Here is a 13,357-nt window from a genome sequence, read left to right as displayed (position 1 = left end):
ACCCCAAGACATCGACCATGGATCATAGTGTTAAACAAAACTATAGAACCAAGGAAACAACATGCTTGTTGCTGAAGAAACAAGAAGATGCTCACCAACATTTGGGTATGTATACAAAAGTCAAGAGCTTGGTCGTATTATTAGACTTTTGGGCCTTTATCATACAAACTCTCATGGGCTTATTATGGCCTTTTTCTACAAATAATCCAAAAGATTAGTATATTTGCAGTTAAGGACCTGAGTTATTTATTATATTCTTACTTATCCCGTTAGTTCGAATTATAATCATAATAATCCATTCATAATTCAATCTACTCCACTCAGCGCTTGCTTATGCAGAGACGGAGACTGAGTGTGAGTGACACGCAAGGAACTTGATAAAGGTTGTCCTTTTCCTAGTTTCTCTATGTCTCTGTCACGTATAAGCAACGCTTATATCTCAGTTGTTAGAAGATTGGAAGCAAATCGTTATTGCCCATCAGGTGTTTGTGAAAATGTCTGATCCAATTTATATCACTTGATAAAATATTTTGGGGAAAGATGGAAGTTTTAAGACAATTTATTCAGAGTTTCCGGTTTCTATCTGGTTTTGGAGTTGATCACAGAGTTCTATCTGATGTTGTCAAAGCCTGCGCTTCAGTTTCTGAGCTCAGGTCAGGGAGAGCTCTGCACGGCTGCGTGGCAAAGCTTGGTCATTTGGGGTGCAACGAGGTTTCCAAGTCGGTTCTCAACATGTATGCGAAATGCAGGAGAATGGATGATTGCCAGAAGATGTTCAGGCAAATGAACAGTGTTGATCCCGTTGTTTGGAACATTGTTCTCACTGGACTTTCTCATTCTTGTGCTCATGAGACGATGAGGTTCTTCAAAGGAATGCTCTTTGAAGATGAGCCTAGGCCTAGCTCTGTTACCTTTGCGATTGTTCTTCCTGTGTGTGTTCGCCTTGGGAAGGCTGCATACAATGGGAAGGTTTTGCATTCTTATATTATCAAGATTGGTTTGGAGAAAGATACGCTTGTGGGCAACGCTCTCGTTTCCATGTATGCTAAATCCGGTTTTGTTCTCCCTGATGCCTATGCTGCGTTTGATAGTATAGCTGACAAAGACGTTGTCTCGTGGAATGCGTTTATTGCTGGGTTCTCTGAGAACAATATGAAGGTTAATGCGCTTAGATTGTTTTCTACGATGCTTAAGGAGCCTGTAGAGCCGAATTATGCAACGATTGCGAATATTTTGCCGGTTTGTGCTTCTATGGATAAGAGCATTGCGTATGGAAGTGGTAGGCAGATTCATGGTTATGTTGTGCAGAGGTCTTGGTTGCAGAGTCACGTTAACGTGTGCAATTCTCTTGTGAGTTTTTATTTGAGAGTTAGAAGGATAGGAGAAGCAGCCTCATTGTTTACGACGATGGGTTCCAGAGATCTGGTGTCATGGAACGTTGTCATAGCTGGTTATGCATCAAACTGTGAGTGGTCTAAAGCTTTGCAGTTATTTCGAAAGTTGGTGCATAAGGGGGACGTTTCTCCTGATTCGGTAACCATCGTCAGCATCCTACCTGTCTGTGCGCAGTTAACTAACTTGACCATTGGCAAAGAGATCCATAGTTATGTTTTGCGACGTGCTTACCTCTTGGGGGATACATCAGTTGGGAATGCTCTCATTAGTTTCTATGCGAGATTTGGTGACACATGTGCAGCATATTGGGTCTTTTCACTGATATCTAAAAAGGACATTATATCTTGGAATGCTATACTTGATGCCTATGCAGACAGTCCAAGACATTCTCAGTTTATGAACCTCTTGCACCACTTATTTGATGAAGCAATCATTCCTGACTCTGTTACTATTTTAAGCATAGTCAAATTCTGCACAAATGTACTGGGAGTTGGTAAAGTAAAAGAAGTTCATGGGTACTCAGTTAAAGCGGGTCTTTTAAACGATGAAGACGAACCCATGCTGAGCAACGCGTTGCTTGATGCATATGCCAAATGTGGTAACGTAGAATACGCTCAAAGGATTTTTCAGGGCTTATCAAAGAAGAGAACCTTGGTTACATATAACTCAATGTTATCAGGATACGTTAACAGTGGAAGTCAGGATGATGCTCAGCTTCTGTTCAGGGAGATGTCTACTACTGATCTCACCACTTGGAGTTTGATGGTTCGTATCTACGCTGAAAGTTGCTGTCCTAGTGAAGCCATTGATGTTTTCCGTGAGATACAAGCTCGAGGGATGAGGCCTAACACTGTGACTATCATGAATCTCCTTCCTGTTTGTGCGCAGATAGCATCTCTGCATCTAGTAAGACAATGCCATGGATATATTATTAGAGGCGGACTTGGTGATATCCGCCTGAAGGGGACTCTATTAGATGTATATGCAAAATGTGGCAGCTTGAAGAATTCGTACTCTGTTTTCCAGTTAGAAGCTCATAAAGATCTGGTTATGTTCACTTCTATGATTGTTGGGTATGCTGTACATGGTATGGGTAAGGAAGCACTTCTGATCTACTCTCGTATGATGGACTTGGGCATTAAGCCGGATCACGTTTTCATAACTACTCTGTTGACTGCATGCTGCCATGCTGGATTAATACAGGATGGATTGCAAATATTTGACTCAATAAGGACGGTTTATGGGTTGAAACCTACAATGGAACAGTATGCTTCTGTTGTTGATCTACTTGCTCGAGGGGGTCGACTTGATGATGCATATTCGTTCGTCACAGAGATGCCAGTTGAACCTAATGAAAATATTTGGGGAACACTGTTAAGGGCGTGTATAACGTATAATAGGATGGATCTGGGGCGGTTAGCTGCGAATCATCTTTTGCAAGCTGAATCTGAAGACATTGGGAACTACGTTCTGATCTCGAACATGTATGCAGCAGATGGTAAGTGGGAAGGCGTGAAGGAGTTGAGAAAGCTAATGAAGAAAAAGGAAATGAAAAAGCCAGCAGGGTGTAGCTGGCTGGATGTGGATGGGAAAATGAATGTCTTTATGTCCGGAGATTCTTCTCACCCTCGAAGAAACAGTATGTTCGACGTACTAAATGCTTTATTTGTTCAGATGAAAGAGCCTGTGGCGTTTTAACCGATGAAGAAAGAAAAAGCATTGCAGAAATGTTACAGAGACAAATCTTGATTAAGATAATGCAAGTGAAGAGTCTTTCTCTTTCAATGATACAGTTCTGAAACGCTACATGTACATGAGCTTTGGGATAGTTGGCAGAGAACACGCTTTATGGTCTGCCACTTGAATTGGGAGATGTTAAAGGAAACAAAGTAAGCAACGCTGGCTCTGTATACCCTGGTTTAGATCTTGGCGATGGATGCAAGTAAAAGCGTCTTTCTTTAATGGCTCTCTCCTCTTCTTCGTTGTTTGTTGTACAACTATCTGGATCTGCTTTATCTCCTTCTATCAAGGACAAGTTAGAGACCAATGAAGAAGAGGTGCTTAGTGGACTTGTTAAAAGGTTGGTAATACCAGATTTAGATGATGGGGTCTTACCAGTGGGTTTAAAGCTTAGAGGAGGTTTGACAATTTCAAGCTTTGGCCTCATGCATTGCCTTCTCTCATGGAGCTTAGAAGTGGGTTTCCTTTGAATGGCGGTTTTTATCACTGTTGCTTCTGGTATTGCTGCAGCATTGCTCTCTGATGGACCTGTCAAGCGCTGCACGACTTCTCTGAAAGTGTCGGTGTCAGTGTGGACAAATGTAGTGACGGGCTTGCAAGTTGCAACGTTCTGACTTCCTTGGTTATTCATTTGTAAGTTTTTTTCTCTGACAGAACACGCTTTGATATACACCTGTGTTTGTTTTTTTGGGCCTCTGACCTGTGACACAATGGTACCATTCATGCAGTTGATCAGAAAACGAAAAAATATTGGACTAAATTTGCAAAATAGGTCCCATCTAGAGAAATGAGAGTGATAGAAGGCAGTCGTGTACTCAAACCTTGTCAATTAAAAAAAGACCACTAGATTTTTCTTAGAGAAAATTTTGCTTTTTCCTGAAATTGCTTTGACTTGTTGTATACTCAAAAGTCTATATCAAAGTTTGTTTCCATTACTTCTTGTAAGAATGAAAAACATATGATGAGAGCTGTTTATAGTATAGTTCTATATACGATTTACGATTTGATAGATAACCAAAGCTAATGCATCATATTTTTTGTGCTCTGTTCTCAGAAGGAATCACAAGAAATGATGATAAAGAAAAGAGCAGAGACTTTTGATCAAAAAAAAGAGGAAAAGACCAGAGACATACCTGAAAGAGCTAGCCAGAGGCAGCAGGTGAATGTGAATCCTAGTTTCTGAACCCAACAAACAAGAAACTTAAAAGCAGAAGAAGACAACAAGAGGAAGAGAGAGAGGGAGAGAGAACTAAAAAGAAGGTATAAAGACTGTTGTTGTTGGTCTAATGGTCACAGCTCAGAACTTGTTCATATACCAGAAAAGAGAAAGGAGGAAAAGCAGGAGAAGAATATGGAGGAACTCGAAAAAGACTATTTTATCCCTTTATTGTTAACCGTTTTTTTTTTTTTTGGTTTAAGTTTTTGTCACTTTCTTTTTCTTTTGTTAATAGAAATTTGTTTGGTCAAACATCAGAGAGAATGACAATCTGTGATGGGTTATTTCATGTTGTCGTGTAAGGAATGGTGAAAGGAAGTTAAAGAAGGAAGGAAATGCATGCCGTTTCTGTTAAGGAGAATAGAGAGAGAAAGACGTCACAGCAACCTCTCCCTAAACCAAAGTACCAAACAAACGGTTTTTGATTTTTCTTCCTTCTTACATGAGCTGTCTCTGTTGAATGTGATGAGATATTTAACTGAACTCATAACAGTTTCTCAGCTGATTCTGTTCACGACCTAAACTTTGAACAGATTCAGTATTTCACCTGATTACAATCATCATAACATGAACATTAAACATAAAATTACGAATACTTGCACATCTGGACAACCAACTAACAATACCGGTTTAGTTCTGGTCTAACTCAGTATCTAATCGTATACTGTTTTCACTGAAGCTTTGTTTATAGTCGTTTGGATCTTTCAGAAATTATAATGTAAATAGACCAAACTTTATTGCTCCCTATCTATCTTTATATCAAACCTCCTAATTGTTTTAAAAGGAGGTTCTGGATGCAAACCATATTGTTTAAAAAGGTGTACACACAAAAGCAGAGAGAGTTTTAAGACAGCATATCAATACACAAAACGAAACCCAATTTGATAGAGACAAAAGTACATTATCTTCAGAAAAAGCTAATAGCTAGTTCTGAGAGTCAGCAGCAGCATCGGCTACTTCTTTTTGACGGGAACCAGCATCATCAGTTTCACTTGCAAGTTGTGAGCTGCTTCCCACCTCACAATCCAGATCAGTTTCTGATGAGATGCTTCCATCAGAGTTGCAATCATCATCATCATCATCATCATCATCATCAGTGGGATAGGCAGAAGAAAGGTCGATGGAGAGCCCTCCAGAACATATGGCTGACCATTCCCAAGCTAAAATAGGTTCAGGATAATCAAAGTTTTCAGGTGTGCACCCATCAGGCACTACTGTGAAAACATGAATATCTCTGTCAATCATTGAGTCAAGAAAAGTGACCATGTTATCATCTTCCCCTCCTGGGATCCCTTTTGCAATCACCAACAAATTTTTTTGTCCTCCATACTGTATACGCGTGAGCGCCCAGGAAACCATATGATGTAACATCATATATAACCTCGTAGGTTTATCAACAACTTTGCATGCGGTAACGTAATCGAGATTCATGTATCGACTATAGTCGAACGAATCCGAACTACCATAAGCAGAGTACTCCACCTCACCCTCAAAACAATTTCTCCGTAGAGCTAAATTGACATTCTCAGCAAACGAATCTACATCGAGTTATTATATCCAACATATTTTTAAAGATGTATTTTTGGAAGCGTATTGGAAGTAAGATTTAAGAAGCTTTCACAAACTTATCTTATTCCGATTTTAGTTCCGTGAAACAAACGTTTAACCAAACTTCTCTTCTATCTAGTTTATAAAAACAAAAGTGTATTACACGGATGAATCCTCTTTTTAAGAAATAAAACAAGATTTAAAATATGATATTATATCCGCGTATCTACACATGCTAAGTGTTGTTGGGTTTGCCTCAAACTCTAATTACTTATCTTCTTAAATGTCACTTTTGAGTAGACTATCCTTACGTGATTTATAAGAGATGATTTCAGTCTTGCTTTTCTAATAAATTTTTTTTAAAAAAATCTGATTATTAGAGAGAGAATTTGATTTGTTTGGAAATCTAATCAGAAGAAAAGTTAATTTGATCAAAAATCTGATCTGAAAAATTTAAGTTGTATAGAAATTTAAAGTCTTTGAAAATTACGAGAGTTTGATAAAAAAAAAAAAAAAGAGGGCTAGTACGCAATATACAGAAACTCTAGAAATTTAAAGTTTCTGAAAATTAAGAGAGATTGAATAAAGTACAAGGGTAAAAACGCAATAAACAAAACCTAAAATTGCGGGGTTAAACGCACGGTCTCGTGAGAGACGAGAACCAAAGATTAAACTCATTTGTCTAAAAATCAACCAGCAAACAAGCAGGCAACGAAGGAGAGAAAGGAAGAGAAGCCCCCAAATTAGTCTGCCATTTTCACTTTCGGACACAAGGGTCTGCTCATCCGTGCTCTGCTTCACTTTCAATCGGTAAAAAGTCTCTCCTTTTCTCAAGCTCTGTTTCATTTTAGGGCTCCATTGGTTTGTTCTGGTGATGCCAATTCAAGATTTGGTAAATTAAGGTTCGATTTTGTGTGTAGGAGCAGTGAATTTGAATTTGGTTTGTGGAATCTAGAGAGTGATGAGTGGTGTTCCGAAGAGATCTCACGAAGAGGGCGCTTCTTCATCAGCAGCCAAGTACCCTCACGAGGATTCAGGATCTTCTTACCCTAACAAATCAACTCATCCCCTTCCCGTTACTCCACCACCTCCTCCTCAGGCTCACCACCACCATCAACAACAACAGCCTCACCTTCACTCCATTCCTCATCCCCATTCTCACCAACAACCACCACTTGCTTCTGCTCCTTCTCCTGGTTACGAGGTGGAATCAAGAACCGTCAAGGGTCCGAGAAGTGAGCCTAGAGATGGAGGAGGAGAGAGACGCTCTCCTCTTCACGGCGTCTATCGCTCTCCCTCCCTGCCGGTGACGGGTTCTTCAAGCGATCCTCATTTGACTCACCCCTCCGTGACGTTGGAGTCGAGAGATGGTGCTAAGGTTGAGAGCAGAGACAGCAGGAGTGATGGGAGAGAGGTACATGGTGAGGGTAAGAGGGAGGTTCATGGTCCCAAGGGAGAGAGAGATGCCAAGTTTGAGAGTAATCCCGGAAGCTATTCCAGGAGTGATGGAAGAGGGATATATGGTGAGGCGAAGAGGGAGGTTCAAGGTCCCAAGAGTGATAGGGACGCTAAGCCTGAGCGTCTTGGGGATGATTTTAGTGGGAAAGGTCATATAAGGGAGAATCAGAATTACAATGACCAGAAGGGTGAGGTTAAGATGGAGAAGGAGGGGCATGCTCACTTGCCTTGGAAGGAGCAGAAGGATTACCATAGAGGGAAGAGAGCTGAGGGCTCAACCGCAAATGTGGAGCCGTGGGTTGTATCCCGTGGTAATAACCCTCAAGGGTCAACGGAGGTTGGGGTTAAAGATTTATCGGCTCCTGTGGAGGGAGCGCATTTAGAAGGGCTTGGAGAAAACAAGGTTGATGCAAAAGGAGAAGATAGGTTCAAGGACAAAGACAAGAAGAGAAAAGATTTGAAGCATAGAGAGTGGGGGGACAGGGACAAGGATAGAAACGACCGCAGAGGGTCTGTGCCTTTTGGTAGTGTAACGAGCGAACCAAGAGAGATTGGAAGAGAGACAGAGAAGTGGGAACGGGAGAGGATGGAGCAGAACGATCGAGAAAGGAATAAGGAGAAGGAGAAGGAGAAAGATCATGTGAAAAGAGAGCCGCGGACTGGTGGTGCTGAGAAAGAGGTCTCGCAGAACGAGAAAGAGTTGGGAGAAGCATCTTCCAAGCCTGCAGAACAGGAACACGTGGCACCTGAGCAGAAGAAGCTGAACGAACCGGAGGGAGATGAAAGAGAATCAAAGGACAAAAGGAGAGAGAGGGAAGGCGACTCTGAAGCCGAAAGAGCTGAAAAGCGCAGCAGAGTCGGTGAAAAGGAACCTGAAGATGGGTGTTTGGAGGGTGAAGGAGCTGCAGAGAGGGATAAGGATGCCTTCAACTGTGGAGTTCAGCAACGGAAGAGAATGCTGAGACCGAGAGGCAGCCCACAGACCACAAACCGCGACCGTGTCCGTTCACGGAGTCAGGACAACGAAGGGTGCGTCTCTCTGCCTCTCATTTCTTAGCTAAATCCTCTAAAATTTCTTAGCATTTAGAGAGACATGCCAAGATTTGTTGAAGTTTGAAATTGAACCTATTTAGTCAAATGTGCCGGTGATAGATATCTTATTACCATTATTGTTTTTTTGACTTAAAAGAAAACTTTGCATCCATAGTTGTACTTTGTAGTGTCACTTATCTCTTGAAACCTAAATTTGATTTTTTTTTTCTCTCTGGATATTCTTCTCTACCGCCTATCTTTCACTGTGTTAAGAATATTTTGGCCTGCATTTATTTTTTTTATCATGTAAGTTAGTTATTGGCTAAGTCCTCAACTTTTTTTCAGTCACTAATCTGGCATTTAATCTAATCATTTATGTTTGATTGTGTTTCTTTTGCAGGGTACAAGGTAATCATTCGTTACAATATCTTCGAGAAAGGATCCTTTTGCACTGCTTGGAGAACAAAAAGAAATCGGTTAAACTGGCATTTGATTTTACATGTGCATTGATAATGGTCTTTAGGTTGCAGTTCGTTACTCTCACACTAAAATGTAAAATATAGAATTCAAAAAGTCGGTTCATCCTCGATACTATTTCAGATTTGGGTTCCTTGAAGTTGCTTATACCTCTGCATTTTTCGTGATTGGTCTAAGGTCTAGGTCTAATAAACATATATCAAGTGTCTGCTACTTTTATCTTACTACTTTAAACTCTTTGTACTGTTATGGGAAACATAATTTGGTTAGAGCGTCAGCTTGTTGAACTATGTTATACTGATGATCCAGGCAAACCAGAGGTGCCGGTTGTTGTTTACAAAGTTGGGGAATGTATGCAAGAACTGATTAAGTTGTGGAAGGAATATGAATCATCACACCCTGATAAAAGTGGTGATTTCGCAAGTAATGGTCCCACTCTTGAAGTTCGGATCCCAGCTGAGCATGTTACTGCTACTAATCGCCAAGTAAGAATTAAAGATTCATCCAAAATTCTCTCGTAATCTTTTTTATTTTTTATCCTTAAGATGACTGACATGGTGTAGTTTCTCATATAGCTATAGTTCCAATCTGTATCTCTAAAGCATCCCATGTTTGTTACCTTCTGAGACCTTTGGCTTGTTTGTGCAGGTAAGAGGTGGCCAGCTATGGGGAACAGATATATACACAGATGATTCCGACCTTGTTGCTGGTACGTGTCTTCAAGAATCTTTGCAATTGATTCCTTGGTTCGGTCCTGACATCACACTGATTCTGGTCTACTTGTCGTCTAGTTCTCATGCATACCGGTTACTGTCGGCCCACTGCTTCCCCTCCTCCGCCTACAATGCAAGAGTTGCGTGCAACCATCCGAGTCTTGCCGTCACAAGAATGTTAGCTATCTTTCCTCTATCTACTTTTATTCCCTTCTTATTGACCTTATCCATGTTTATGAGCAAAACGATATACTATATTGAGTTCATCTCTGTTTCATATCAAGAGAGTAATTTTAACAAACTTTTTAATTGTTAGACTACACTTCCAAGCTGAGGAACAATGTCCGCTCTCGAGCATGGGGAGCTGGAATCGGATGCAGTTACAGAGTTGAGCGGTGCTATATACTGAAGGTAATTTGACATCTGTTCATTTTTGTTCTCTCCTTTTTTTTTCCTGACAAATCTTTTTATGAGTATGTGCATAATATCCTGTTTAGAAAGTGAAAAAGTGTTGGATTACTTATGGAGTTTCTGATGTTATGATTCCAGAAAGGAGGCGGTACTATTGAACTTGAACCCTCTCTTACCCACTCCTCAACCGTTGAGCCAACACTTGCACCAATGGCTGTTGAAAGATCTATGACCACCAGAGCAGCAGCTTCGGTACGTTACTTCCAGTTTCAAAATCTCTTAAAATTTGATCAGCCAGTTGCAGTATTGTTGACTGCAAGCATTTGGTGCAATCCTCCAACACTGTTGGATTATAACATATGGCTTATCTGCTCGCATAGTTTGCTCATATTTCACATCTTTCAAGCACTAATGACCTGTTTATCGTTTTGTAGAATGCTCTGCGGCAACAAAGGTTTGTTCGAGAAGTAACAATACAATACAACCTTTGCAATGAACCTTGGTAAACTCCTAGGATCTTTATCACCTAAAAGGAATCAGACGCACTATCAGCTTTACTCACTCATGGATTTACTCTCTTTTCTTTGCAGGATCAAATATAGCATAAGCATTGTCGCCGATAAAGGTCTCAAGAAGCCTCTGTTCACCTCTGCTCGCTTGAAGAAAGGAGAAGTTCTGTACCTAGAAACACATTCATGCAGGTATTTTAAAATCATATAAACTCATCTTGTTAATGAGCTATTAGATGCTTAATATAACCTTTGTCTGCAAATAGGTACGAGCTCTGTTTCGCTGGAGAGAAGACTATGAAAGCATTCCAAGCCTCACAGCAACAACACTCATCACTAGAAGCTATGGAGATCGATAACAACAAGTCACAGAACCACCTTCCTTCAAACGGTGACAAAACAGAATCAGACAACAGTATAATAGATGTTTTCCGTTGGTCTCGATGTAAGAAGCCTCTCCCGCAGAAGCTTATGCGGTCCATCGGGTTTCCACTCCCACCAGATCATGTCGAGGTCAAACATTTTTTATTTCGATTCTGACTCTTGTTTCACTAAATTTCTTTTATTATAAAAACAGTTGATGATGGGTTTTGGAATTGACAACAGGTGTTGGAGGAGAATCTTGATTGGGAAGATGTACAGTGGTCACAAACTGGTGTTTGGATTGCTGGAAAAGAGTACACACTTGCTCGCGTTCACTTCTTGGCTCCCAATTAAAATTAAAGCTTACATGGTTTCCTTTTTAATTTTAATTACAAAAACTACCTTTAATGTGTCTCTGTCTTTGTTTGATCTTATCTATTGTTAAGACGTTAAGAGATAATAGGGTGAGTTGTATTGTGTTCTTGTTGCTGTTTTTTTTTTTGTAAACTTTTTAAGTCAAAAGATTTAGTTGTTAATTTTGTAATAAAGATAACCAATCCATTTGGATTTTGCTTCTCAGTCTTATTTGTGGTGGATTCTTATTGTAATTAGCTTAATTAATCATCTCAAGTCGACAAATTAAAAAGCTTTTTAGAAAAGAAAAAATCAGGTTTATTTGATTTTCCATAAAATTTGACGTCAAAAACATAAATATAGTTGGAAGAGTAATGAAAAGAAAACAAAACTGAGGGACGACCAAATCATTCTTCTTCTTCTCGCTCTCTAATTCTTCCGACCGAACAAGCAAAGCTTCTTCGGTCATCCTCGTACAGTCTTCGTTTCTTCAAATGTAAGTTTTGTCTTAACTTGTTTTAAAAGGTTTGTGTTGATCTCCAAGTTTATTAGAATCCCTAATTTTCGCAATCTCCCAGCTTCTTGTTCAAATTGAGATGCTTAAGCTAGGTTTTATAATTGATTGAGATTAAAAGTTACTTTCTTGTGTTTTTGCATGTTGAAGAATGTCTGGAGATGATGATGATGAACCTTCTTATGGCTCTGGAGACGAAGTAAACATCACTGATGGACACAGGAAGCGTATCCCTGCAGCAGCAGCAGCAACACCTTCTTCTGCTGCCTCTGGACTAACTCGCAAGAGAAGTCGCAAGGCATGTGGCGATGCCATAGTCGAAGCCATGCTTGAAATCGCAGCAGCTTCCAAAATGAGAGCGGCGGCTTTGGCTAACAACGGAGACAGATTCTCGATCAGCAAATGCATCAGAGCGCTTGATGACTTGCAAGGTGTTGATCAGCAAACCTACTTTGTTGCCTTGGATTTGTTTGAGAACCCGAGTTCGCGAGAGATTTTCATCTCTTTGAAGTATGAGAAACGGTTGAAGTGGCTACAGGGGAAATGTAGAGCTTTGTAGTTATATAGTTTTGGCTGATCTTTTTTTAGACTGCATGTTCTTGGTACTTGTGATGAAATGATAACATTGATCTTCTTCATTTGCTTATATATGAAGATGTATCACTGGTAGACTATCTCTAGTTAAATGTGTCTTTTGTTCAAAACGGAGTAATTTGAGGGGCTTGGGTCATCATACCCAGCTGTATAAATTGTATTTTCTGAAAGTTTTATTTGTATCCGCTTGTGTTTCTGCATCTGCATCGTCCATAACTGTATTATTGCTGAGAGGCTTACAAAACTGAACACTGTTATTTAGTCCATGAGATTCATCTTGATTAAGAGCTGGTGGATACACAGGCATCTGAAAGACTGGTGACACAAACACTCATCTACCTTGAAGCCATTGCATAGAACTTAGGTGAGGTCTCAGGAAATGTCACCATATACTTCTCACAAACATTGGTTTAATTTTCCATAAACATGTTCCAGAAAGCAAGCTTAAGTTCATTTCAATTTTTGATCCATAAACTAAAATAGATATGTTTTAAACATGTTTTAAGATTAATTCCTAGTAACTTTGGATTAACTTTCTTTTGCGTCTTCTTCTGCTTCAACTTTTTATTTGTCTTGCTCTGCCAAATCCACATTAATCATCATCAACAAGAAAAGACCAAACTCTGTGCCAATGCATAAACATAGTAGAAATAAAATTGTTAGACTATCCTATCAATTCCTCTGTATTTTCCACTTTAAAATAGAGTTTTGAATAAAAATACAGTAAATATGTTATAATAATATTATATTTTTTACTATATAATAAAGTAAAAAATGAGTTTACTATTTTTCTCTATAAATATAAATATAGTAATCTATTTATTTTATGTTCATCCAAGAGTTAGTCTATTTAAAAAAATATATATATATATAATGAACTATTGAAGATGCTTTAGGCATAAATTTCATAAGACTATGAGATAGTTCAAAGTAATTTAATTTAAATATAACCGTATATAAACCTACAAATTATCAGTCGTGAAATCGTTTATATAACTTTTTATAATTTTGTCAATATTTCTTATAATTTATA

General features: G+C 39.3%; 3 protein-coding genes across 4 annotated transcripts; 2 read left to right on the top strand and 1 right to left on the bottom strand.

Moving 5' to 3' along the window:
* The first annotated feature begins 105 nt into the window (after positions 1–105).
* On the top strand, positions 106–4,237 carry LOC106384965 (putative pentatricopeptide repeat-containing protein At5g08490). Its single transcript, XM_048751871.1, has 2 exons — positions 106–3,768; positions 4,190–4,237. The coding sequence occupies exon 1, from the start codon at positions 541–543 to the stop codon at positions 3,091–3,093; it is 2,553 nt and encodes an 850-aa protein (XP_048607828.1). The 5' UTR covers positions 106–540; the 3' UTR covers positions 3,094–3,768; positions 4,190–4,237.
* Positions 3,038–3,766, bottom strand: LOC106384964 (VQ motif-containing protein 31). Its single transcript, XM_013824893.3, has 2 exons — positions 3,511–3,766; positions 3,038–3,417 (listed from the first exon to the last, which is right to left on the bottom strand). Exons 1-2 carry the CDS (start codon positions 3,764–3,766, stop codon positions 3,242–3,244), a joined length of 432 nt encoding a protein of 143 aa, XP_013680347.1. The 3' UTR covers positions 3,038–3,241.
* A 2,281-nt stretch (positions 4,238–6,518) lies between the features above and the next one.
* Positions 6,519–12,524, top strand: LOC106384968 (zinc finger CCCH domain-containing protein 13). Of its 2 annotated transcripts, none has more exons than XM_048751870.1 (13): positions 6,519–6,709; positions 6,826–8,386; positions 8,790–8,797; positions 9,176–9,351; positions 9,515–9,575; positions 9,658–9,756; positions 9,896–9,990; positions 10,129–10,242; positions 10,425–10,492; positions 10,581–10,691; positions 10,766–11,012; positions 11,106–11,712; positions 11,881–12,524. In XM_048751870.1, exons 2-12 carry the CDS (start codon positions 6,861–6,863, stop codon positions 11,214–11,216), a joined length of 2,616 nt encoding a protein of 871 aa, XP_048607827.1. In that variant the 5' UTR covers positions 6,519–6,709; positions 6,826–6,860; the 3' UTR covers positions 11,217–11,712; positions 11,881–12,524. The 2 variants fall into 2 exon arrangements, with proteins under 2 accessions (XP_048607827.1, XP_048607826.1); XM_048751869.1 differs by having other exon boundaries at positions 6,537–6,709; positions 6,820–8,386.
* The last annotated feature ends 833 nt before the right edge of the window (positions 12,525–13,357 follow it).

This window comes from Brassica napus, chromosome C3, assembly GCF_020379485.1.
Source record: "Brassica napus cultivar Da-Ae chromosome C3, Da-Ae, whole genome shotgun sequence".
In the NCBI taxonomy this organism is placed as follows: domain Eukaryota; kingdom Viridiplantae; phylum Streptophyta; class Magnoliopsida; order Brassicales; family Brassicaceae; genus Brassica; species Brassica napus.
The sequence above is the reverse complement of the archived record's forward strand: the minus strand, read 5'-3'. Positions and strand labels throughout refer to the sequence as shown.